Source organism: Hemitrygon akajei, chromosome 10 (genome assembly GCF_048418815.1).
Source record: "Hemitrygon akajei chromosome 10, sHemAka1.3, whole genome shotgun sequence".
NCBI classification, from domain to species: domain Eukaryota; kingdom Metazoa; phylum Chordata; class Chondrichthyes; order Myliobatiformes; family Dasyatidae; genus Hemitrygon; species Hemitrygon akajei.
Genome location: NC_133133.1, coordinates 149,051,601 through 149,079,218, shown reverse-complemented (window position 1 = coordinate 149,079,218; position 27,618 = coordinate 149,051,601). Strand labels below are relative to the sequence as shown.

General features: G+C 42.3%; 1 protein-coding gene across 2 annotated transcripts in view; it reads left to right on the top strand.

Moving 5' to 3' along the window:
* The first annotated feature begins 14,150 nt into the window (after nucleotides 1–14,150).
* fkbp4 (FKBP prolyl isomerase 4) overlaps nucleotides 14,151–27,618 on the top strand; it is a 30,750-nt gene continuing 17,282 nt past the window's right edge. The window contains exons 1-4 of one of the 2 annotated variants that reach the window (XM_073059349.1): nucleotides 14,151–14,393; nucleotides 20,671–20,815; nucleotides 24,646–24,788; nucleotides 25,142–25,262. In XM_073059349.1, coding sequence (XP_072915450.1) covers nucleotides 14,307–14,393; nucleotides 20,671–20,815; nucleotides 24,646–24,788; nucleotides 25,142–25,262 — 496 coding nt within the window. In that variant the 5' untranslated portion in view covers nucleotides 14,151–14,306. The remainder of the gene's footprint in view (nucleotides 14,394–20,670; nucleotides 20,816–24,645; nucleotides 24,789–25,141; nucleotides 25,263–27,618) is intronic. The other variant, XM_073059350.1, reaches the window with a different exon arrangement.

Sequence of the window (27,618 nt, the reverse complement as noted above, 5' to 3'; positions counted from 1 at the left end):
AAGGTTTTTTTTTTGAGAGAATGAATAACAGATTTTTGAAAAGACAGGTGACCCTTGTAGGCTGGAGTTAGTAGCTGTTTTTTATATGTGCCATGGGCCCCTACCATTAACCAAGAGGTCCGTAGACCTCAGGAGATACAGGATGCAATTATAGAAGAAATCATTTGTTTACCGAAAATGGCTCAACGCAAATAAGCTCATTTGTTTGGCAGTTAGAACATAGAAAAGTACAGCTACAGTTGGGCTGCAATGTTCCACTGAAGACCCCAGGAGAATAATAAGCTCAAACTGTTTCTTATAACCATGATTGGATGAATGAAATTATATTAATTAAGTGAAAAGAAGAATGGGGAAATATAGTACAAAATCTACCATATTTCTGAAATCTGACCATTAAACTTTTTACCCAATGCTGCAGGACATCCAAAATCAAGACACAAATTCTCAAACAATACGTGACCTATCAATTCCACGCCAGTTTTCAGAGTAATCCCAACCTTCCCCCCCCCACCTCCAGAGACACACACACACACGCATTCCACTTATTTTCTTGATTTTCTTTGAAATCCTATTACAATCAGTTGAGAATCAAGATCAGGTTTAATATCACTGGCATATGTCGTGAAATTTCTTTGCTGCAGCAGTACAATGCAATACATAATAATAGAGAAAAGCTGAATTATGGTAAGAATATATAAATAGTTATATAAGTAGTGCAAAAATAAAAATACAAACAGAGGAGTGAGGTAGTGTTCATGGGTTCATTGTCCATCAGAACTCGGATGGCAGAGGGGAAGAAGCGTTCCTGAATCATTGAGTATGTGCCTTCAGGTTCCTGTACCTCCTTCCTGATGTTAACATTAAGGACAGGGCATGTCCTAGGTAATGGATAGATGCCGCCTTTTTGAGGCATCAATCCTTGAAGATACCTGGATACCACAGATTAGTAGCCATGATGGAGCTGACTTGGTTTACAACTGTTTGCAGCTTATTTTGATCCTGTGCAGTAGCCCCCAACCTCCACCTGATACCAGAAGGTGATGCAACCAGTTAGAATGCTCTCCATGGTACATCCATAGAAACTTACATGTGTTTTTAATGACATACCAAATCTCCTCAAAGTCCTAATGAAATGTAGCTGCATTGATAAGTTGGGCCCAGGATAGATCCTCAGAGATGTTGTCGCCCAGGAACTTGAAATTACTCACTCTTTCCACGTCTGATCTCTGTAGGAAGACTAGTGTGTGTTCCCTCATCTTGTGCTTTCCGACATTCAGTTCTTTGGCCTTACTGACATTGAGTGCAAGTTTGTTGCTGTGACACCACTCAACTGCCTGATATATCTCACTCCTCTATCCACCTTCAAGATAGAGATCACAGGGTCACTGGTTGCTGCAGTGATTCTCATAGCTGTAATTTTATTCTCCCTTTCAAAATGAGCATAAAAGGCATTGTGCTCATCTGGGAGTGAAGCGTCACTGCCATTCATATTATGTTTCACTTTGTAGGAAGAATGGCTTGCAAACACTGCCAAAGTTGGCGTGCATCCGATCCCACCTCCAAACTCATTTGTACAGTAATTGTTCCTTTGCTCTTGAGATAGCCCTCCACAAGTCAAATCTGGTGTCTTGTACAGTCCTGGGTGGCTAGACTTGAATGGTACAGATCTGCCCTCAGCAGACTTTAAATCTCCTGGTTCATCCACGGCTATTGATTCAGGTATGTTCTCATAGGTGCACGCTCACCCACACAGGTTTCAATGAAGTCAGTGACAGCTGTGGTGTACTCACTCAGAGCCAAAGATGAATCCGTCAATACAGTCCAGTCCGCCGATTCAAAACATCCTGTTGGCACTCCTGCTCCTCCCTTGTCCATAACTTCATGGTCTTCAGTCTCTGCCTGTACTCAGTGTTATGCCCGCAGCCCCCTCCTTTGTGAGAACATGAAATTAAGTTAAAGCAGCTGGAAGCAGCCGAGAGAGAGAAAGGGCCGACAAACAAAGGGAGCATGCGCTCCAGCTAAAGGAGTTAGAGGTGGAAAGGGAGCAGGAGAGAGCTGAGAAGCAAAGAGAGCATGAACTTCAGCTAAAAGAACTGGAAGCAGCTGAGAAGGAGAAGGAAAGGGCCGAGAAGGAGAGGGAGGCAGAGAGACAGAGGAAACATGACTTGGAGATGGAGAAGTTAAAGCAAGAGCAACGAAGTCAGGGGTCGGACTGAGAGGAGCAGTTTGATGGTTTGATGTTAGTTGGGCGTTGAGGTTAGTACCCCCGTTCGAGGAGACGGATGTTGATAGTTATTTCTTGCTTTTTGAAAAGGTGGCAGTGAATCAGAAGTGGCCCAGAGCACAGTGGGTGGCATTGTTACAAAGTGTGTTAAGAGGGAAGGCACAGCGGGCATATGCGGCATTGTCCGTGGAGGGGGAAGAGGAGGAGAGTTATGACAAAGTAAAGGCGGCCATTCTCCGGGGTTACGAGCTAGTACCTGAAGCAAATAGACAAAATTTCAGAAATTTACGGAAAGGGTGGAATCAGACATATACCGAGTTTGCCCATGAGAAGGGGGTGCTCTTGGACCGTTGGTGCACCACAGAAATAGTGGACAAGGATTATGGGCGTCTCAGGGAGTTAATTTTGATTGAGGAATTTAAAGGTTGTGTTCCGGTGGAGATCCGGATGTATTTGAATGAGAAGCCGAATAAGTCCATCTCAGAATTTGCTAGATTCGCAGATGAATATGCCCTAACCCACAAGGCAAAGTTTTCCTCCAATAAAAGTTCCCCGAGAGACCGTGGGAACGATCGAGAAAGTCCGCCGGCTGAGGCAAAGGTCCCGCCGGGAGCTAGTGGTAAGGTTGAGGGGGAAAGGCCAGACGGCCAGAGATTTCCGGGCTTGACCTGTTTTAATTGTGGGAAGAGCGGGCATGTTGCGTCTCGGTGCTTTGCTCCGAGGAGGGAGACGGGAAAAGGGAAAGCAGCAGTCCCTATCAGATGTGCCGTGATAATCAGTAAATCGACAAGAGAGCCCCGGGTAGACAGACTACAAGAAGGGTCTGAGATTTGTCGGTCACACGGAACTGTGTCCTTGAGGAAGGGGGACCCACCAATTCCCGTACGAATCTGGAGAGACACGGGGGCTGAGCTGTCGTTGATCAGCAGTAAGGTACTAGAATTTGGTCGAAAAACGGGTAAGGTAGTGGTGAAGGGAATAAATAGAAGGATAGAAATGGTGCCCTTGCATAAGGTCATTATGGATTGTGAGCTGGTGTCTGGACCAGTTGAAATAGGGGTGCCATCAGAATTCCCGAGAACTGACGTGGACGTCCTTCTTGGTAACGATTTAGCCGAGGGTAAGGTTTGGGAAGCTAGGATGCTGATAAACCAGCCTGTGAGTGTTGAGGCTCCGCCCCTAGCTTCCAAGCGCTATCCCGCATGCGCGGTCACTCGCAGCCTGTCGAGAGAGGCAGCTGAGACAGAGAGCAGTTTAAATCTGGCCAGTTTCGATTTGACCGAGACGTTTTTACCGACCCTGTGCCACGAGGGTTTAGAGGGTGGTAAAACGAAGAGTAGTAAGGTGAAAGAGGGTAAGGGAGAGGAGGTAGATCTGTCCTTAGCGAGGAGCAAGGTTCTAGAGGCAGAAAAGAAAGATGAGGAACCGTTAGAGCGGTTAAGAGGTCCAGAGTTGGACATGGATGATCTGTCTGGTGTGGCAGACCTGTTTGACGAAGTTGAAAATTCTAAAGGTGTTCCCGATAATGAAATGAGGGCAGTCCTAGATGAAAAGGGTGCCCTTGCCTTGAAGAAGTCTGCTGGGTTGGCAGATGAGGTTGTTTCAGCCCGTGAGGTTGAGTTTACTCCGGAAGGGAGTTGCCCAGAGAGTAACTGGGAGGATCAGGGGAATTTAGAATTTGAAAAGGGTACGGGCATTGAAGGCCTGGAAGAGGTCAATGTTCTGTTTGAGTGTGTCCAAGATGGGGATGCACGTGGTTCTGAACCTAGTAACGGAGCTCAGAAAAAGTCTGAGGTATCTGATTCAGCTGAACGGGACGGCCGTCCTTTTGGGTCAGATAGACTGGGTTCAGTGAAGAAAGGGTTAACCTTGGTAATAGGGGGAAGTGAGAGTTCCCCGGTGTTTGTGCTCGAAGGTGTGGTGAAACTTAATGCGGAGCTCAAAAATGGGGAGATAAATATTATTATTGAAGGAAACAGAAAATCTGTAGGTCCCAAATCGAATGAAGAAATTTTAAACCCGGCAGATCGCTTACAGACTAAGCCGGGAGATAGCGGAGCCCCCCACGCTATTGTTATTCCAGAATGGGGTGTGAAGAGGCAGAATTTGAAATGCTGCCTGAGCAAAAGGTTCGAACTGAAAACCATTAGCCTGCAAGGTCCTGACAAGCGGGCTAGCCACCTGTGTGACATTAAAGAATTGGGTGGAAATTCATAAGGTGGTCTAAGTTCGGGACACGGTGTTGAGAGAATAACCCCTATGAACAAGGCAGGTGGGAGTTTACCTTGCCAAATTACCCAAGTTCCTCGCGTAGGAATTCACCGGAAAAGAGGCAACGGTTAATGGAGGGGGCCGTTTTTAAATAGCCCAGCCGGTTGTACGGGATTTCGACAAAGCATGTGAATAATAAAGACAACTCCCTTGGAAGCCTGCCTGTTAAGTTTGAACACGACCGAAAGATTAAACTTTTGAAAATGCACGTAAGCTAAGATCACAACTCCTTAGTTTTGTTGCTGAAAAAAAAAGCTGGTTATTAAAGTTGAAGTCTGATGCTACAAGACTTTAGTAAGGCACAAGATGTTAAAATATTAAAGGAAGTGACACTGTAATCGTTAACTGTTTGGATGTTGAATTGAATGTATCACTGTATTACTCTGTAGAAAGGACCAACTTTGGTCTTGTGTTAGCTTCCCCAATCCTGTAAGACTCTGTACTACTTCGTTTTAACCACTGGTAAAAACACTGTGAAGAGGGGAGGTGTTATGCCCGCAGCCCCCTCCTTTGTGAGAATTGCAAGAGCGCTCTTGGGTTGGGTCAGGGGGCCCAGGAAATGAGAGAGGGATGTGCAAGATGCCACATCCCCGGCGATGTAAAATCCCGGGACATATCCATTGTTTCTTGGAGACACCTTTGTGGATTGCGATCCTATGCTACGTGACAGCCTTCAGGGCAAAGTGGGCTGGGTGACGGGGAGAGATTGCATCATCACCTCAACCTGATTGACATCTTCAACCCTGCAAGTCAGGATAAAAGAGGGGCTGTAGGAACAGCCCCCTCAGACGCACCAGAAGAAACGCTAGCGATCCCATAATAGTGGGAAGCCATTTGAAGAAAGCCACGTGTGTTCGGCTCCCTTGCCTGGGGAAGCCGGTGGCTTGTACCACGGACAACGATTTTTGAACTAATAATGGGGAACCAACTCCCCCCGACTCAACGGATCGGCCTCATAAAAGATATGGGCAAGTTTAAGACTGTCTCTCTCTACAACCCAAAAAGAGCTGCATCTTTAATGACAATTGACTTTTATTTCTTCATTGGACAATACAGTAACCCCTAGACAAACAATAGAGTTATTTCTTATTGATGATTATGATTATATCCGCGCTTTTAGATTGAGTATTGACGACATATTATCTGAATGTTTGTATTAATCTTATTTTTGTGCCCCTTTATAAATAAAGACTTTTAAAAATAGTACCATCAGACTTCAACGGACCTCTCTATTTTTGCTGTTAAGTGACCCAGTTACGGGGTACGTAACATCAGGAAGTAGAAGTACAGCGAGGAGACCAAACTTACTCAAGTGTGGGCATGGAATAGCTGAGTAATTGCTTTTGATTGAGTGTAACAGTGATCCAATATGTTGTTCCTCTGGTTCTACAAGTGGTTTTAATAATTATTGAGAGTGTTTTTCAAACTGGCCTACTTAAAATCCCCAAAATGATGACAAAGGCATTTGGGTGTGTTGCTTCATGCCCGTTTATTACGTCGCTCAGTTTGCCTAGAGACTGTGACTCTGTAACCTCTGTGACTTTATGCTTCACAGAGACATAGCTCACCCCAGCACTCCAGCTTGAGTGCTTCACCACCACAGCATAAAGTAGATGGTGGCATCAGATAAAGGCAAAGGTGGTGGTGTATTCTTCGTGATTGTGGTGCACAGGTGTGACAATTTAGTTCAATCCCACTCCCCTGAGCTGGAACAAGTGTCACACATTCTATCTACTGAGGGAGTTCTCCACCATCAGTGGAAGTTACATTCCACCCCTGGTAGATATCAAGCTGGCACTAGAGGAGTTGAGCACCGTGATCAGCACTCATGAGAAAGCGCTCCCTGATGCCTTCCCTGTCATTGTGAGAGACTTCAACCAGGCTAGCTTGAAGAAGTCTGTCAAACTACCATCAATATGTCACCTGTGAAAGCAGAGGAGCCAACATTCTTGGTCACTGTTACACCACCATCAAGAATGCTTACCTTGCCATCCCACACCACCCACACTGGCAAGTCCAATCGTTTGGATGACTCCTTAAGTTTGTTGTAGCCAGGGGTGGTAGTGGGGATAAGCTCCCACAAGCTATTAAATGCTCCAAACAGTGTGCGCCTCAAATAGCCTCTGACGACCAAGGCCAGCTCCAGCCCTTCACTTATGGCTTAGCTACTAGGCCCTGGGCAAATGTTTCTACTGACAAGAGAAGTAGCAAAGGCAGGTTACTGGTGCCATAAAGCTGGTCACTTTGGGAAGATAGGGCTCATCAGCTGTGGTTGGCAGTTCATCTTGGAGAAGGAATCTCTGATCTCAAACCTCAGCTGCCTTGCGGCTCTACCTTAGGAAAACTCTGGCATTGAAGACCCTAATGCAGTCCTACGTTGAGTTCAGTGCTGACTGGCAACTCCTGTGATGCTGCTGGTGCTAAACTGTATCAGTCTCTGCCATTCTTTTGGATTCATCAGCTGTATGGAGAGTGGGAGCTTGCTACATAGGCAACAGCTTGCTCTCCATGTCGTACTGTCCTGGCTTGCCTGTTACATAAATAGCTGGGATGCAATATCCATGGTTAACCCCAACCAACGGAGAACCTCAAATCGTTTGGCTGTACTTTTACACTGGCATATTGACGGAGATTGAGAACCATAGCATCAATGCTAAGGATGGCAAAGGTATGTTCAAGGTAGATAACTAGCCTTTACAAAACTGCTTTGAATCAGTGGACCGGACCATATTTGGGGGTTCATGTTCAGATTTTAATGAATATGCCATGGCAATCACCAACGTCATCAAGGCCTGTGTGGATGAGTGTGTGTCTTCGAGAACATACTGAATAAACCCAAACCAGAAGCCCTGGATAAAACAAGAGATATACAACCTCTGACAATTAGATCTATGGCATTCAACACAGGCAATCTCGAACTCTACAAGAAGACCAGGTACGACCTATGGAAGGCCAACTTGAGAACAAAAAGGCAATTTCCTATTAAGTTAGAAACATAAATGGTTGCATGACAACTGTGGTATGGTTTGCATGCAGTTACTTCCTATAGGGCAGAACGTAACAGCATGAATGACAGTGATTAGTCAATGCTTTTTATCCATGCTTTGAAAGGGAGATTAACACTGCATCAGTGTGAATCCCCACAACTTCTGGAGACCCTGTGATCTCTGTTTTGGATGCTGATGTCAGATCATCCTTCAAGAGAGTGAACCCTCATAACATGTCAGACACTGAAGGTATACCTGAAAGGGTATTGAAAATCTATGCAGCCCAACTTGCTAGAATGCTCAAGTATATCTTCAACCTCTTACTAATGCAGTCAGAGGTTCACACCTGTTTCAAAAGGACAGATAGGTTCAATAGGTTTAAAATCACTGGCATACATTGTGAAATTTGTTGTTTTGCTGCAGCAGTACATTGTAATACATAATAATAAAAAGTATCCTGTAATTTTCAACAAGAAGTATCTATAAAAAGTAAATTGAATACTGCAAAAATGGAAGAAACAAAAATACAGAGGTAGTGTTCATGGGTTCATAGTCCATTCAGAAATCTGATAGCAGAGGGGAAGAAACTGTTCCTGAAATGTTGAATGTGTGCCTCAAGGCTCCTGTACCTGATCCTTGATGGTGGCAATGAGAAGAGGGCATGCCCTGGGTGATAGAGGTCCTTAATGATGGATGCTGCCTTTTTAAGTCATCACCTTTTGAAGGTGTCCTGGATGCTGGGGAGGCTAGTGCCCCATGATGGAGTTCGCAGCTTTTTCCAATCCTGTGCAGTGGCTCCTCCATACCACATGGTGATGTAACCATTTATAATGCAGTCCATGGTACAGCTGTAGAAATTTGTGAGTGTCTTTGGTGATATACCAAACTCCTACTGAAGTATAGCCTATGTCATGCCTTCTTTGTAATTGCTTCAATATGTTGAGCCCAGGATAGATCATCGGAGATGTTGATACACAATAACTTGTACCTGCTACCTCTTTCCACTGTTAATCTCTCAATGAAGAATGATGTGTGCTCTCTTGACTTCCCCTTCCTGAAGTCCTCTATCAATTCCTTGGTCTTACTGATGTTGAATGCAAGATTGACTCTGCAATACCACTCAATCAGCTGATCTCTCTCTCACTCCTGTATCCCTCATCATCATCTGAAATTCAGAATAGTTGTGTTTGAGCTGTGCCTAGCCACACAATCATGTGTGTTGAGAGAATAGAGCAGTGGGCTAAGCACGCATCCTTAATCAATCATACTGGTGCCCTACAAGAACTGATGAGTTGCCTCAATGACTGTCAGCTGCTTCTTGCTTCTAACACTTGCTTCTACTGCAATGATGTGCTTTGAGAGTTTGGTCATGGCTAGAATTAACTCCAGGCTGAACAATGACCTGGACCTGCTGCAATTTTGCCTCTTGCCACCACAGGTCTATAGCAGAAGCAATCTCACTGGATCTCCATTTGGTTTTGGAGCACCTAGATATTAACAGCTCACTGACGATATCTCCTTGTACAGTGATGAAGTGTTTGTAAATGGATTGCCAATGGTGGAGAACTACCTAGATAACAGCAAGACATTCATCTGGCTGCTGTTTATCGCTTATAGGTTGGCATTCAATACTATAATCCCCTCATTAATAATCAAACAAGCTTCAAAACCTGGGCCTTTGTACCTCCCTCTACAACTGGATCCTTGACTTCCTTATGGAGAATCAATATAGATACACTGACAATCAATATAGATACACCACAACGATGTGAGCTTTGCCCACTACTGTACTCTCTGCACTCAACACTGTAGCTAGGTATAGCTCCAATACCATTGCCACCTTAGATTCTGTCAACAACAGTGGTGTCATCAGTAAATTTATTAATGGTGTTGGATTTGCTGATGATGCCACTGTTGTTGACAGAGTTTTAGGTGGCAATGAGGAGGCATACAGGACTGAGATAGATCGGCTGTTTGACTGGTGTAACAATTCTTGGGAGGAATTTTTGGCTCAAGTAAAGGACAGATCGCTCTTCTCCAGGTTCTCCTTGGGTCAGCACTGCTCCAGTGCCTACGCCTGAGAGTACACTTTGTCCACCTGTGTTAGAACTTCTCCATGTCTCAGCTGGTAGTCAAGGTATCTGGTTTCCTTTTATCACCCACACAAACTTTTGTAGATTGAGGTTGAGACTGGCAGCATGAATATTACCCAAGATCCTGCACAGATAGTCCAGGTGGTCTGACCATGTCTGGTTGCAGGCAACGACATCATCTAGGTAGGCTGAACTGCAGTCCTTGTGGCCTTGGAGTATCTGGTCCATCAGCCACTGGATTGTTGCTGAAGCACCATGAAGACCAAGGGGTATTACAGTGAACTGCAACAGACCTAGGGGCATGTGAAAAGCAGTGTGGGGTTTTGACTGGTCATTCAGAGGAACCTGCTAGTAGCCTTTACAAAGGTCCAGTGAGGTAATGTAGTTTGCCCATCCAATCCTTTCTAGTAGATCATAAATTTGGGGCATAGGATAAGCATCAAAGAAAGAAATGGCATTCAATTTCAGAAATCAATGCATAACCTCAGGGTGCCATCCTTTTTGGGGATGATAACATAGGACTGCTCCATTCATTATTTGAAGGCTCAATGATTCCCAACTCCAGTATGTTCTGAATCTCATCCTTCAGTAGCCCCCACAAGTCACTCTGGCACTCTATAGCAGTGTTTGTGTCCTGAACCCTAGTCAGGTCTAATCCTGATGGAATATTTCAGGACCATTGTCAGCCCTGGTCTCTGCTGGAACAACTGTGGAAAGTCAGCAAACAACCGTCTGCAGTTCTGCTGGTAGACAGTCATCGAAATGGGAGAGATCAACCTTCACAGGACCCTTCCAACCTTCCATGACCTCTTCTGAATCATCCTCTTCTGAATCTGGTGGTCCAGGGGAGATGTGCTGTTGGCAGGAACCCTTCTCTCCTTCCAAGCCTTGAAGAAATTAATGTGAAAGGTCTGACATTCCTTCCTCTTCTCTAGGTGCAGAACCTCATAAGTAGTTGGGCTCACTTTTCTCACTATGGTAAACAGGCCTTGCCACTTAGCAAGGAGCTTACTAGAGGATGATGGTAGGAGTAGCAGGACTTTCTGCCCTGATTCAAATTCTTGCTAGTGGGCCTGCTGGTCATACCATGTTTTCTGGGCCTTTTGGGCATCCTGGAGAGTAAGGCAGGTCTCCTCTCGGTACTGCTCCAGACTGTCCCTCATTTGCAGGATGTAATGGACAACTCCCTGCCCTTCAGAAGCACTATCTAGCCTCAATCAGCGCTAATACAGCAAGTCCAAGGGTCCTGTACCAGCCAACCATACAAAAGTTCAAAGGGTGAGAGAACCCAGTGGATGCTTGAGAAACTTCCCTATATGCAAAAAGAAGAAATGGTAGCCAATTGTACCTATCTTTCCCCATGTCAAGTACAAATTTCCTTAATATGCGCTTCATTGTTTGATTGAACTTCTCAACCAGGCCAAATATCGCCGGGTGGTATGGAGTGGTCTTCAAGGCTGTGATCCCCAGCTCCTTATGCAGACAAGCCATCAGTCGTGAATTAAAGTTTGTTTTCTGGTAGATAAGGATCTACTCAGGAATACCCACTCCTCCTCTGGCCATTGGCATATCCTGGCATCCTCTCAAACCTGAAGAGATAATTCCCAAAATTGTCACCTTGTTGATAAGAAGACATCCTAGGACCCTTCCACAGGCTTTCCTTTGTAACAGCACTATCTTTCCTCTGCTGGGTAGACAAAAGTCTCTTAACAGATTTTCCAGGGAGGGGTTGGAGGAGGTGCCACTTGAGGGCCCTTCTGCTTCTGGCTGAAGTCCTTCCTCCTCTGAGTTTCTCCTCTGCTTCCTGGCATCTGCTTCATTTTTAGGCTCATGGGATTTCCTGACGGGGGACTGCAATCCCACTCTCCTGAGTTGAATGCATCCCTTTGTGACCGGCCGTCCACCACTGCCACAGTATATTAGATATGTGGGTTATGACTAAAGGGAAAATGGCTGAAGTTGGTTTGCACTTTAGTGCAAGGTTAAAATTAGGTGCGTCAAAAATCAAACTTATAAAAATTAGCAAAAATAGTGAAAAGACTTCCAATATTTACAAAGAGATACCTCCCAACAAAGATACCTCCCTCGTAATAGCTCCGTTCTTATTCTTGTCCAGTGTGACTGGCAGCCCCCTATCTCTCTCTCTCAAACTGAGGGCGATGAACTCCTTTTTATTCAGTACTAGGTCACACCATCTTTAATTATCAATAAAGTTAACTTAAGACTACAGATGAATTAGAATAAGATGCACCCACAATGTAGTTACAATCATATTACAAAAAAAAGTATCTACCTTAAATACAGTACACAAACGACATATACACATACATATTACTATTCTGCCACGAGCTTGGTTTATGAGAACATACCAGGTTAGACATTGACGTGTGTACACTCAGTGCAACGACAGCAGAGTGACAAAGCAATGTGTGTGTGTGTGTGTGTGTGTGTGTGAGAGAAATAGAGAGAGAGAGAGAGAAAAAGGAGGGTATTTATTGAGTGCTCTCCATCACACCCTCCTTGCCTCAGTTAGGTGGCATCCAACATTAAAGACTCTCTCCTTTTGGTATGTGCCTTCTTTGTGTTACTACCATCAGGGAGGATGTACAGGACCCTGAAGACCCATACTCAGCATTTTAAAAATAGCTTTTCCCCTCTGAGTGGTCTGTGAACCCTATCTCATCATTCATCTTTTGCTCTATTTATTTTGTAATATGGTAATTTTACCTCTTATATTGACTGTACTACTGCTACAAAACAACAAATTTCATGATATACCAATCATAATAAACCTGATTCTGAATATTTAACAGGGATTGGGATGTGTATTTGAATGAGCAGGACATATTGAATTGAATTGACTTTATTTCTTACATCCTTCACATACATACATACATGAGCAGTAAAAATCTTTATATTATGTCTCCGTCTAAATGTGCAATCATAGTAATTTATAATAAATAAAGCAGTCAATTAACATAGAATACACTCAAATTGACATGAGTTAATCAGTCTAATGGCCTGGTGGAAGAAGCTGTCCCGGAGCCTGTTGGTCCTAGCTTTTATGCTGTGGTACCGTTTCCCAGATGGTAGCAGCTGGAATAGATTGTGGTTGGGGTGACTCGGGTTAAGTTGGGTTCTCAATGATCCTACGGGATTTTGCATTGGGGTGTGGAATTAAAACAATCAAGTGGGGTTAGTATAAACAGTATGATAGATGGCATAGATGCTGTGGGCTGAAGGGCCTTTTTCAAAACTGTATAATTCTATGACTATGAGAATATTACAATAACAATCTTTCTAGTGATTCTTTCACCAACTGGGGCAAACTGTAATATATTGTCAGTTGGCAAAAGTACATATATGAGCCTGAACATTGAAAATTGATGGTTGAGCTTTGCAATCTAGACCAGTGCTTATATACAATTCCCTGCAATAAACATTAAAAAAAAACAATTGAGCATAAAGGCCCTTGTTAGCTCTTTACTCATCCATAGCTATAAGATTGTCTATCAAGAATAAAACAAAAAGCTGGAAATATCCTACAGGCCAGGCAGCATCTATAGAGAGAAGAACAATATCCCTTAGCTGCTAATACTGCAGGGAAAATAATCCAAGTTTGACCAATCTCCCCATAAAGCTAAAACTCTCTAATCCTGATCAACCTCTTCTGAACTCTCTTTAAAGCCTCCATAGCCTTCCTATGAAGGGGTGAACAAAATTTCACATAATACTCAAATGCAGCCTAAACCAAATGTTTTATGCAGCTGCATCATGACTTAATACTCAACACTCTGACCAATGAAGACAAACATGCATTAGCTTTTTTTTAATACCCAATATACTCATGTTCCCATTTTCAGGGATCTATGGACTTGGACCCTAGATCCCATCAGTGCTCCTGAGGATCCTATCATTTCCTGTATACTTTCCCCTTACTTACACTTGACCCCCAAAGGACAACATCTGGCAATTGCCCAAATTGTCTGAGACCCACTGAGTTAAGTGGCAAAAAGGTGTTGTATCTGTCAAAGTGTGGGCAAGTAAATGGATGGTTGCAGAGCTGCATTGGTTCCTGTTCCCGGAACTGTGGAAAATTAGAATGTCCCTTCCTAAACTCCCACCTTTGAAATGTAAAAGCATCTAGCAATTGGCCTTTTTTAAAGCTCACTCCGTCATATGGTCCACTTCTGTTTTCAGATAGGTATAAAGGGTCATGTCCAATACTTTGCAATATCACTTGGACGGCAATCTAATCAGTTTGTGGGGCTAACTACAAACATGGCGTCGATTCAAACAAAACTATATGTGCTAACATGACTCTGGCAGAAAATGCACATCCTTTAAAGTACCCAAATGACTCTTTCTGTGAGCTGACGGGCGCCGTTGCTGGGAGAAGCAAGAAAGCTCGCCGGCGCTTTGCTTCAGTAATGGATGCTTTAAGGGCGAGTCTGTACTCTGAGGAAACTGAAGGACGGGGACGAGTGAGTGCTCCGGCGGGGAACTCAGCGATTCGCGCCACAGAACTTTCGAGAGCGGGGAGGGAGAAGCCATGTGCCAAACGGCCGGCCAGGTAGGCGTATCCTCCCTCCCTCCCTCTGGAAAGTTCTCTTGCCCGCCCCTCACGATCACACGCTCCGGAGTTCCAGCGCTGTTCGTTCAGCAGACGCTTGGCGTAGCCAAGCCGCCTCTCGACCGAATCTCCGCCGCTCACCCTGTCCGGACTCCAACATGACTGCGGGAGAAGAGAAGACCGAGCAGCAGATCCCCATCGAGGGCGAGGATATCACCCCCAAGAAAGATGGAGGAGTTCTGAAGGTAGGGGCAGCGCATTGCTCGGAGAGGGCAGGGACACGAGGGCCTTAGAACTCCATTAACAACCCTTTGTTTATAAAACAACGTGTGCCAGGGTGTGCTTTTAGGCCAACATTTACTGGGGGCATATGTAATTCCGTCTGAACAATGAGCTGAAATAAAGGGCGATTGCCAGGTGTGTGTGTGTGTGTTTTTTAACGGTTGATTCAAATGCAGGAGCTCGGAGGTGCCTGACACTGACATCCATTGGTTTCGCATTTTCCGCGGCGGGATTTGGTCTGGGGCCTGCTGGGTTAGGTGCCGAGGTGCGGGCAAGCACTTTGGGCGGTGATGGATCGCCGGCCGGCCGGCTGGCCGGGTCTCCCTGCTACAGCGGCGGACCCGCAGAGCGCACGCTGCGGAGTGAGGCTCGTCCAGAACCTTCCACGCCCTCCCTATCGCTTCCTCCTCTGTCCGAAAGGGCGACCCATACTCGCCATACCTGGGACTGTAGAAAGGATTTCTCAGGATAAATAACCAATAAACCTTGGACAGTAATTAAAATTGGTTAACGTTCCGGAATTACATGCGCCACCGAGTTTACGGACGGTTGGGGGAGGAAAGAGATAGCAATAGTCATAGTTTGCTAATTTCGCAACCCTTTTGTAAAGCGTCTCTGTACTATGTTATCTTAAAGATAATAACCCCTTTTGGTTAAGAAGAAAAAAAATGTAGGAATACTCTTGGGAAGCTTCTTTTGAGAGGAACAGAATTGGCGTTTCAAGTCATTTATTAATAAATTATTTATCTTGATTTTGTAGTTTTGTACTTTTTGGCTGTAAGATTGTTTATCCAAGAAAATGTACAAATAAAATGAATGGTTTACTACCCTGGGTACTGGGTATCTCCAATGTTCAGTTTAGATAAAGCATTTTGAGTTATATTCCAGGCTAAACTTCATTGATACTCTCATCAGAAGTAAGGGAGTAGTGCACCCAAACCATCACTCACAGTCATAGAAAAGTACAGCACAGAAACAGGCCCTTTGCCATGTCTAGTCTGTGCTGAACCACTTAAACTGTCTTCCCATCAACCTGGACACAGATCATAGCTGGTCTTACCCCTACTCTCCATGCACCAATCCAAACTTCTTTTAAACATTGAAATTGAGCTCAAATGCAGCACTTGCGCTGACAGCTCGTTCCATACTCTCCACCCTCATAGTGAAGTTTCCCCTCGTGTTTCCTTTAAACTTTTCACCTTTAAACCTTAACCCATAATCTCTGGTTATAGTCCCACCCTACCCCTGGCTAAAAAAAGCCTGCCTGCAGTTATCCTATCTATACCCCTCATAATTTTATATACCTCAATCAAATTTCCCCTCAATCTTCTATGTTCCAAGGAATAAAGTCCTAACCAATTCAATCTTTTCTTATAACTCAGGTCCTCCAATCCTGGCAGCTTCCTTGTAAATTTTCTCTGTATTCTTTCAACCTTACCTACATCTTTACTGTACATGGGTGACCAAAACTGCACCCAATACTCCAAGTTAGGCCTTACCAGTGTCTCATACAGCTTCAACATAACATCCCATCTCCTGTACGCGTTACTTTGATTTATGAAGGCTGATGTGCCAAGAGCTTTCTTAACCCTATTTAGTAACGCCACTTTCAATGAATCATGGACCCATTTTCCCAGGTCCCTTTGTTCTATCACACTCCTCAGTGCCCTGTCATTCATTGTGTAAAATCTACCCTGATCATTCTGACTGAAGTGCAACACTTATCTGCATTAAATTCCATGTACCATTTTTCCTGTGGTAAGCTCTGCTTGTCTTCCTCGCTGTTCAATACACCTAAATCTTGGTGTCATCTGCAAATTTGCTGATCCATTTTATCCAGATCACTGTTATAGATGACAAACAACAACAGGCCCGGCTCTAATCCCTGCGGCATCCCACTAGTCACAGGCCTCCAGTCAGAGAGGCAACCAGCTACTACCAATCTCTGGCTTATCACACAAAGCTAATGTCTAATCCAATTTACTACCTCATCTTGAATGCCAAGCGATTGTGTCTTGACCAATTTTCCGTGAGGGACCTTGTCAAGTGACTGTTAAAGTCCAGGTAGTCAACATCCACCTGCTTTGCCTTCGTCAACATTCCTGGTAACTTCCTCAAAGAACTATAAGATTAATTAGACATGACTTATATATTGGTTAGACATTCCTCTTTAAGTTCTTAATTCCCTAAATGGTTCCTGAAGTCTGCCATGACAGTCTGGAAAATGCCCTCCAAGGATGCTCTAGCACAGAATTTGCCTTCTCTGACCAAGATTTCCAGATGACTACCTATTTAAATTGCACTCAGGCTCACTGCCGTTAATCCAACATGAAAACAATATTGTCTATGTAATTCTTTTATTGGGGAAAGTAGAATAAGATTTTTAAAATAAAAGTTACTGACTGATTCGATAACTATTTTTCAGTTTCTTATTTTAAATTTAGACATTTTTATTGTATCTATCACTTGTTAACTTAAACACCATTCGTAATCTTGAAGACCTTTATCAGATCATTTCCAGATTTCCCCCCTCACAACCGACAATAATCTAATTCTTCTCAGCAATAGTAAAGGAATAGAAATGAGATAGCTGGTCCATATGTACAGATGTCTGTAAGCCAGGCATTCAGGATCTGGAAACAGCCTGTATATGCTTGAACTCTGATTCAAGAGCTACTCGAAACATTGCATTTGTGACCTTATGTAGTTCTGGGCAGAACAAAGTTCTGCAATCTTTATATTCTTATCTCCTTGCAATAGAAGCCATTGCACCATTTGAATTGATTTTATTACTTGTATTTTTCATATACATGGGTAAAAATCTTTACATTACGTCTCCATCTAATTGTGCAATTATGGTCATTTATAATGTTATATACAACAGGAGAGTCAATATAACATTGAAATACAGTTGCATCAGCATGAATTAAGCAATCTGATGGCTTGGTGGAAGAAGCCGTTTCTGGAGACTGTTGGTCCTGGTTTCTATGCTTGCGGTACTGTTCCTCAGATAGTAGCAGCTGGAATAGTTTGTAGTTGGGGTGTCTCGGCTCCCCAATGATCCTTTGGGCCCTTTTTACACACCTGTCTTTGTAAATGTCCTAAATAGTGGGAAGTTCACGTCAACAGATAAGCTGGGTTGTCCACACCACTCTCTGCAGAGTCCTGCAATTGAGGGAAGTACAGTTCCCATACCAGGCAGTGATGCAGCCAATCAAGATGCTTTCAATTGCGCCCCTATAGAAAGTTCTTAGGATTTAGGGGGCCATACCAAACTTCTTCAACTGTTTGAGGTGAAAGAGGCACTGTTGTGCTTTTTTCACCACACAGTTGGTATGTACAGACCACATGAGATCCTCGGTGATGTTCACCCTCTCAGCCCCAGATCCACTGATGTCAATAGGGGTTAGTTAGCCTGTCTCCATTCCTCCTGTAGTCCACAACCAGCTCCCTTGTTTTTGTGACATTGAGGGAGAGGTTGTTTTCTTGACACCACTGTGTCAGGGTGATGACTTCTTCTCTGTAGGCTGCCTCACTATTATTTGAGATTAGGCCCATCAGTGTAGTGTCATCAGCAAATTTAATAAGCAGATTGGAACTGTGGGTGGTGACAGTCATGGGTATACAGAGAGTAAAGGAGGGGGCTTAGTACACAGCCCTGAGGGACGCCTGTGTAGAGGGGCAGAGATGAGGGAGCCCACTCTTACCACCTGCTGGTGATCTGACAGGAAGTCCATGATCCAGCTACACAAGGTAGGGTGAGGGCCAACATCTCTGAGCTTCTTGTTGAACCTGGAGGGAATTATGATGTTGAATACTGTAGTCAAAGAACAGCATTCTCACATATAGCACCCCTTCAGATGTGTAAGGACAGTGTGTAGAGCTGTGGCTTTTGCGTCATCTGTCTTATTTGCTTGCTGTACCCACTTGTCAACGTATACATTTTGTGATCCACCACATTCAGATTTCCTCCATAAATTTGCTACTTTTTGATTTTTTTAAAAAACTGTTTCTACTCTTTCTGCAAAATAAATATCTTGTTGCCACCTTTTTGCTCAATGATTTCACGTTTGCACACTTTTTCTGTAGTCCCCAAATTTCATTTTCCTGAAGTTTTGTATTCAAATCTGGTTTTGTATTCTGTCCTTATTTATAGCTTGTAAATAATTAGTAGATCAGTACTGATCTTTATGATGTTCACTTACAATAGTAATGTCCTAAAAAAATCTGAGTGGCAGGGTAGAGATATGTCTCTATCAAAGGAGTTGTAAGGCACTCCTTCCCTCTGCTAGTCTGCAGGTCACCCTTGGCAAGGTGTAGCACCTTGGGTCACATGAAGCCATTGGAGCAAATTGTAGATGGTCATATGAGCAGCTGGTGCATACAACAATTCTTGGTTATACGACCACTGATGCCAGGCAGACAATCTCTGAAGAGTATTGATAATGGCTGGGGTCACCCATCTTCTAAAGACACTGTCCAGAGAAGACAATGGCAAACCACTTCAGTTGATAATTTGCCAAGAACAATCATGGTAATGAGACATGATCATCTACATAATATGGCACAGCACATGATGATCCTAAAAAATGTTTTGTTCATTCCTTTGTTCCCCCCACCCCCTTAACCAATCATTTGATGTCCCAAAGGTTGGAGGTGTTGTGGATAGTGTGGAGGGCTGTCAGAGGTTACAACGAGACATTGATAGGATGCAAAACTGGGCTGAGAAGTGGCAGATGGAGTTCAACCCAGATAAGTGTGAAGTGATTCATTTTGGTGGGTCAAATATATTGGCAGAATATAGTATTAATGGTAAGACTCTTGACATTGTGGAGGATCAGAGGGATCTTGGGGTCCGAGTCCATAAGATGCTCAAAGCAGCTGCACAGGTTGGCTCTATGGTTAAGAATGCATATGGTGTATTGGCCTTTAGGAGCCGAGAGGTAATGTTGCAGCTATATAGGACCCTGGTCAGACCCCACTTGGAGTACTGTGCATATTTCTGGTCACCTCACTACAGGAAGGATGTGGAAGCCATGGAAAGGGTGCAGAGGAGATTTACAAGGATGTTGCCTGGATTGGGGAGCATGCCTTATGAGAATAGGTTGAGTGAACTTGGCCTTTTCTCCTTTTGGAGCGAAGGAGGATGAGAGGTATTGATCATGTGGATAGTCAGAGGCTTTTTCTCAGGGCTGAAATGGTTGCCACAAGAGGACACAGGTTCAAGGTGCTGGGGAGTAGGTACAGAGGGGATGTCAGGGGTAAGTTTTTACTCAGAGAGTGGTGAGTGCGTGGAATGGGCTGCCGGCAACGGTGGTGGAGGCAGATACGATAAGGTCTTTTAAGGGACTTTTAGATAGGTACATGGAGCTTAGTAAAATAGAGGGCTATAGGTAAGCCTAGTAATTTCTATGGTAGGGACATGTTCGGCAGAACTTTGTGGGCCGAAGGGCCTGTATTGTGCTGTAGGTTTTCTATGTTTCTCCATGCTAATAGATTAGCTCAACCCAAAAGCTATTTCATATCCAGAATAAATGGGCAAAAATTACGGTTGAAATATTACAATAAGTTCGTTTGTACATGATTGATTCTTTCACTTTTTGACATTGTTTCATGAAATCGTTTATCCCCAGGACTGAGGATTTCAATCAACATGAGTTAAGGCTTATCTTAACCAAGTCCATCACTCATATCATCTTCTAATTTGTCATTATTTAGTAGTCCTCTAGTGTGGGGAAGTAATACAGTTAAAAGTTTTGATTAGGGTGTATTGTGTAAGCTTAGAGAGTCTTGCTGCTTGACCAATCTCACGCTCTCTATGGGGAAACGGGAAGGTCTTCTGAAGTTAGAACTGCAGGTGAATGTATTTCATCATTTATAATTGGGGTGGAGAATTATGGAAATGACAGGAAAATTAAATATCTCCAAAGTCTGATACAGTTTTTAAAAAGCTGACGAACTCATCTAGGCCATACTTTACAATTTTTTTCAAAATACTATTTTCTGAAGATTTCCATGCTTTGACAATTTCAATCAAGGTGATGTCCTCAAACCACTTTCTGCTACAATTTGTGAAAGTTATTATTGAGCACAATTAGAAAATCATAAAATTGTCAGATTTGATTTTAAATCATGTCCTAATAAAGTGTACTCTATTAAATTCAAACTTTTAACAATTTAATCTTTTGCTGTAAAAGTTGAAACTATATTCTACCAATAATCTTTCCCTTCTTCTCACAGCTAGTGAAAAGGGAGGGCAAAGAGGATGATACCCCAATGACAGGAGATAAGGTATATGTCCACTATACAGGTGTACTCTTGGATGGAACTAAGTTTGATTCCAGTAGAGACCGGGATGAATATTTCATATTTGATCTTGGAAAAGGTAAGAATATTTGATACAAGTATTGCTTGTATTTTCTTAAATTTAAAACAACAACTGAAATGCCTCAGGCCCACTTACTGAAAACTTGTTTGGATAACCATTGAAAATAAGAATCAGAGTTACCTGATGTTTGGTGAACATCTTTTCAGTTTTGTGTGGAAGATGGGTAACAAACATTTAGCTTCACTGCATGATGGGTTGTGCTTTGGTCTTGAAATAAATTTTAATGTTGTTTGTGTTTAGTTTTAAGCTACAACTTATTCAGTTCTTGATCCAAATAGAATTTAGCAGCAAAAGATACATACAGGATGCAGCAGCCCCAACTGGGTACAGAATTAGAAGGTAGAGTTGCAAGAAAAAGTTTGTGAATCCTTTGCAATTACCTGGCTTTCTGCATTAATCACTTATAAAATGTGGTCTGATTTTCATCAAAGTCGCAGCAATTGACAAGCACAATCTCCCTAAACTAATGACATACAAACAATTGTACTTCTTATCTGTACTGAGTACACCATTTAAACAGTGACAGTCTAGGTTCAAAGAAGTATGTGAACCTCTGGGATAAAGCCTTCTACAAAAACTATTTGGAGTTCTGTGTTCTAATCAATGAGATGAGATTGGAGGTGTGGGTTGTAGCGATATTCTGATAGAGCCTGCTATTCTCAAGAAAGATTTGTTTATGTGCACCGTGCCTCTGTCAAAACAACTTTCAGTGGACCTTAGAAGAATTGTAGAGATGCATGAAGCTGGAAAAGGCTACAAAGGCATTTCTAAAGATTTGAGTGTTCAGTCCACAGTAAAAAAATTGTTTACAAATGGAGGAAGTACAGTCCTATTGCTACTCTCCTTAGGAATGGGCGCCCTGCAAAGATCACTCCAAGAGCATAACTGGAGGAGGTGAAAAAGAACCCAAGGGTGACAGCAAAAGACCTGCAGAAATCTCTAGAACTTGCTCAAGTCTCTGTTCATGAGTCCATTATAAGAAAAACACTGAAGAAAAATAATAGTGTTCATGGTAGGACAAAATGGAGGAAACCAGTGCTCTCCAAAAAAATTGCTGAAGTTGAACTTTTTGGCAGAAATATATACTGTTGTGTTTGAAGGAAAAGGGCACTGTACACAAACATGAAAACCTCATCCCAATTGTGAAGCATGGTGGAAAGAGCATCATGGTTTGGGGTTGCTTTGCTGCCTCAGGGCCTGGAGAGTTTGCAATTGTTGAGGGAACAATGAATTCAAAATTGATTCAAGACATTTTACAGGAAAATGTCCGTCACCTGAAGCTTAATAGAAGTTTGATGAATCAACAATTCAAATGATCTGAAACACAAGAGTAAATCAACAATAGAATGGTTTGAAAAGAAGAAAATCTGTGTTTTGGAATGGCCAAGCCAGAGTCCAGACCAGGGGTAGGTAACCTACGGCCCGCAAGCAAATATTGGGGTAATATGCTTCTCTGGCCCGCGAGCAATTTTTCTCTCTCTCTCTCCCCCCCCCCCCCCCCCCCATCAACCCCACCACTTAATTCTGAGTGTTTCACATGACCACACTGATGGACATGCATGGCATCTTATTACACCTGCCCCAGGTTCCGTTTTGTTCCAAACCAAATACTGGTATATACAAATGACAGGAAGGCAGACTGCCTTATTAATATGTATCAGATACTCTCTCTGCACGCACAAGTTTTCAGATGGGATCATTCAAATTTGTAAACAGAAACAGTGTCACTGTGTTTTAACAAGAAATCCACGCTGAATATCCAGATACTTACATGTGCTACGATACTTGTTGAATAACTCGTGTTTTGAAATAAAATCAAAGAAAAAAAATCAGTTTGTTTTGCTGATTTTCACTTGCATGCAAATAATTTGAAGCTGTTTGCTACTCCATTTGATGTGGAAGTGGACACTACATCAGACATTTTTCAAATGGGATTGATTGAGATGCAATGTGACGACATTGAGATCGAATATTGACACCCAATATTGAGAAGCTTTCAAGGAACAAACAGCATCAAGTTTCACATTGATTTATCGACCGTTTGCATTAAAATTTTCTTTTTTATTATACTTTTACCACCATTCAATGCATCATGTTCATACGTTTTATGTTTGAAGATTCTTTGTGTCCTTTTAATAGATTCAAAAAAATGCCTTGATTGAAATAAATTGCAACTAAACTGAGTTCTTTGATTACTAATTGGCATCCTTGGTTAAACACAAATGATTGTCTAGCATGCATTATTCATTAATTTGAGGCAAAACATAACTAGATGTATTTAAATGGATAACTCCCATATTTCAAGTTTTTTATGGCATTTATCTGGCCCACCATCCGCTCATTAATACACAATCCAGCCCACAGAGGCAAAAAGGTCATTTGGGTTAAAGGTCCAGACCTTAAACCCAAATGAGATGCTGTGGCATGACCTGAAGAGGGCTGTTCATCAAGGTATCCCAGAAATATTGATGAACTGAAACAGTTTTGTATGGAGGAATGGTCTAAAATTTCTCCTCGCCATTGTGCAAGTCTGATCAAGAGCTACAGGAAACATTTGGTGGAGGTTATTACTGCTAAAGGAGTTCCTGCCAGTAAATAAATACAAGGGTTCCCATACTTTTCCAGCCTGGACTGTGAATGATATAACAATGTGTTCAATAAAGACATGAAAAGTACAATTGTTTATTATTAGTTTAGGCAGATTGTTTTTGTCTATTGTGACGGATGAAGATCAGACCACATTTTATGAGTAATTAATGCAGAAAACAAAGGGTTCACAAGCTTTTTTCTTGGAACTATCAGTCCTTCTGGGTATTCTGCACTGTCTTTTGTGGGCCAATTTAAAGGGATATATGTTGCTGACAAATTGATCTAATAGTACCAGACACAGACAAGCTTTGCAGTTCTTGGGCCATAGATGGACTGAGCACTTTCTGAACTTGTCATTCACATTGAATACAAAAAATATCCCAATGCTATTGTTATTCCTCAGTCTGTAGGTATAATTCATGCAGAATAAACTCGGATTGTCCCATTGAGCACCAAAGTGTGGTGTAGCACAGATTATGTGTTGAAATTTACTTGTGCCATATAGTGACCTACCTTGAGTATACTTCAAATCGTAATAGTATTATCAATGATATTTAAAGTAATTATATTTCAATTTTTCTGCAATGTCTTCTCACTCCAGAATTGAGACAGATATTTCCTCTTCTCCAGTTCTCCTCTGTTTTCCATGTGAGTCTGGTAACTACAAGGATGTCTGTTGGCAGTCTATCTGAGCCATGTTCACGGCACTAAAAAGTGCCCACTATGCCAGCATTTACAATAGAAATTTAGTTGGCCAAAGTTTGTTGGCTTCGGAGCTATAGTTTTTCACCATTCGAACTGTAATAAATCTTATCCTTATATGCATGAACTGTGTGCCCAGGATTCACTGACAAATGACGGAGCTCAAATCTGTTGCAATGCACTGCTGCTGGATTCCCCATGAAGTCCTATAGTACACCTAGTATTTAAAGGTCTCTGAATGTCAGGGACACTTTTAAAAACTAGTAAATTCATTGCCTACTTCAATAGAAGGTAAAGCTGGACATGCCTACCTTCATCACTAATGTGGTGGAGAAACTCACTACATTTAAGTTTCTAGGCCAGCTTTTGAATGGTATGGTTGTATTAGAATAGATAAGTGTTTGATGATCAATATGGACATGTTGGACTGATGGATCTGTTTCTATGCTGTATCGTTACAGATTGAAGCTAATAATTCAAGTAATTCATGCCTCCACAGATAAGATAGAATAACAACTTTTGTTCTGTTTGACTAGGTGAAGTTATTAAAGCATGGGATATTGCTGTGGCCACCATGAAGATTGGTGAAGTCTGTCAAATCATCTGCAAACCAGAATATGCCTATGGCTCTGCAGGCAGCCCACCAAAAATTCAACCAAATGCCACTCTTGTATTTGAGGTGCGTCTTCATTTCGACCATTGTTCTCGCCTTTTCATCACAAATGATATCTGAATGTTTGTACCATGAATTTATAAATTTCAGACATCTTGAACGGCATAATAGCGTAATTGAAATATGATTAGCTGAGGAACTGCATCAAATCACCACATGACCTGGCTTGCACTAACAGGATATTATTGTGTGAAGCAGTGATTGTGTAAGATTAAATAGCTGCTCTGTTGAAGTCAAAATGCACTCGATTGAGAAAATAAAGGGTGTGTGAAGTAATAATCATTGCGTGAATTGTTAAAGCATGATGTTGGCCAGGAATCATATTTTAAAAATATTTTCTTTATTATTCTTGATTTAAGATTGAACTTTATGAAATCAAAGCAGAAGATTTAACAGAGAATGAAGATGGTGGAATCACTCGGCGAATCAGAAAGAAGGGAGAAAGTTATTCTAAACCAAATGAAGGAGCCTCGGTTGAGGGTAAAATGCTATATTTTACCCCCATAATATATACCTGACATCTCTTGGTAATTTATCTGAGCACTGCTGTGAAAAGCTAGCATGCAGTAAGGATGGTTCTTGTTGGGTAGTGAAGGGAAAATAATGTTCCATACAAGAAAATGTTGTATCTCTTTTTCCTACTGAAAAATCACACATTCAAATGATTTTTTTCTGAAAGAGTAAGTTTACTTGGCCAAGAATTTATATTTAATGTGAGGAGTGGTATATAGCAGAAGCACTAGGACCAAGCAAATGAAAATGTTTTATTCTTGTGTGGGGCAAATCAATCTTCATTAGTTTCTGATTTTGTTCCCTTAGTGGAAATTGGTGTCTTATTAGTTATATTTAGGTTACATTGAAAAGCTTGTTGCTGGGTATTATGCAAAAATGTGGACTGAGGAAATTCAATATATGCCTTTGAAAGGATTGGATTTTGTTTGCAGAAGGTTTTTTAGTTACTGGGGTAGCTTTAAAGAAGATTCATGTTACATAAACATGGCTAAGTTTGGTATCAGAAGGAATAAAAGCAAATTGAGGAAATATTCGACAGTTCAGGCAACTTTCAACAGAGAGGGAAACAGTTAACCAAGTTGACCTTCCATCAGAACTGAAGGACGAGGCTAGGGTTTCATTATTGTCATGTACCCCGTGACGGGTTAAAGAACCAGCAGAAATGGAAAACGCATCGGAGTCTGGTATTGCTATTAACTAATAGTGTTTATTAGTAACTACGCAGTACAGTACTATAAATGTAGATATCTTAAACAGGTTAGTAATGATACATATATACACACACATAAGTGTGGAAATAGGAATAAAACTAGGCTCTTTCAAACCTAGGGGTGAATGGATATAGTCTTACGATGATGAGGAGAGTTCAGTTCAGTTCGAGGTAGTTAGTTGAATAACATTGGAGAGAGAGAGAGAGAGGTGAGCTGATGCCGTCGATCTTCCCGTTGTCTTCCAAAGTCCTGACTATGACCATAACACGTGTGACCATTATTCATTGATGGAATTATTACCCAGGCAGGGTGGACAAAAATAATTCCCCACCAGTCACACCATTTTACACTGCAAGAGCCACTGTTCGATTTCCCTGAATCGATCCTCCAAAAAACCCCACCTTTCTGTGGGTGCAACAAAACTCGTTCAGTGTCTTCCAGTACATCTTTCTTTTTCTTTAGAACTCCATATTTCTCCATTGTATTTCTAATTCCACTTGGGGATTTCTTGAATTTTATTGTCATCTGTCACAGCACAAATTCACCTTGGCTGATTGCTCTCACTTTATAAATACAGTAACTTCTAGTTAATTGGGCCAACCACTTATTTGGACAATTCTTAAAGAAATTCTAAAAGAATTCTTAAAGAACAAAAACAAATTGAAAAACAGCCAGGATCCTTAGTTTATTATGCCTCTTAAGTGGGACAGGAGAATTTTGTGGAACAGTTTCTAACTTGCATAACATACACAAAATACTGGAGGAACTCAGGTGATCTGGTATCATCTATGGAAATAAATGAACAGTTGACATTTTGGGCTGAGAACCTTATTCAGGACTAGAAGGGAAGTAGGAAGACACCAGAATAAAAGGTGAGGGGAGGGGAAGGAGGACTAGCTAGAAGGTGATGAGGTGAAGCCAGGTGGGTAGGAAGGATGAAGGACTGGAGAAGAAGGAATATGATAGAGAGGAGAGTGGATCATAGGAGAAAGAGAAGTATCAGGAGATCATGGGCAGATGAGAAGACTGGGGAATAGAAGAAGAGGGAGGGAAAAATTACCAGAAGAAATTGATGTTCATGCCATCAGGTTGTAGGCCACCTAGACTGAATGTGAGGTGTTGCTCCTCCACCCTGAGAGTGGCCTCATCATGGCAAAAGAGGACATGTCAGAACAAGAATGAAGGTAGGAATTTAAGTGATTGGCCAAAAGGATATTCTGCTTTTGGCAGATGAAGCGGAGATATTTGCCAAAGCGATTCCTCCAATTTACTTTGGGTCTCACCAATGTAGAGGAGATTGCATTGGGAGTACTGGATACAATACACCCCACCATACAGTTGGAACAGTTCTACTCTCGACCTGAGATGTCCAGGCCTAGTAGTATGAGTAGTCGTCACAAACTAGTCTTCCTTCGTTACAGCGGATAACCTTGACTTCTGTGCTTTATCATGCCCATTGCTGTCTATGAAGTGTTGTTGAACCGTCTTGACCATTGCTCTTACTGTTGATCTCATCTGCCTGGTCCGCTGGAGATGCTTCACATGCTGGGGCAGGCAAATCTCTATTTCTCTGGGACATTATGCCCACTGGCTACCCTCACCTGATTTAGCCA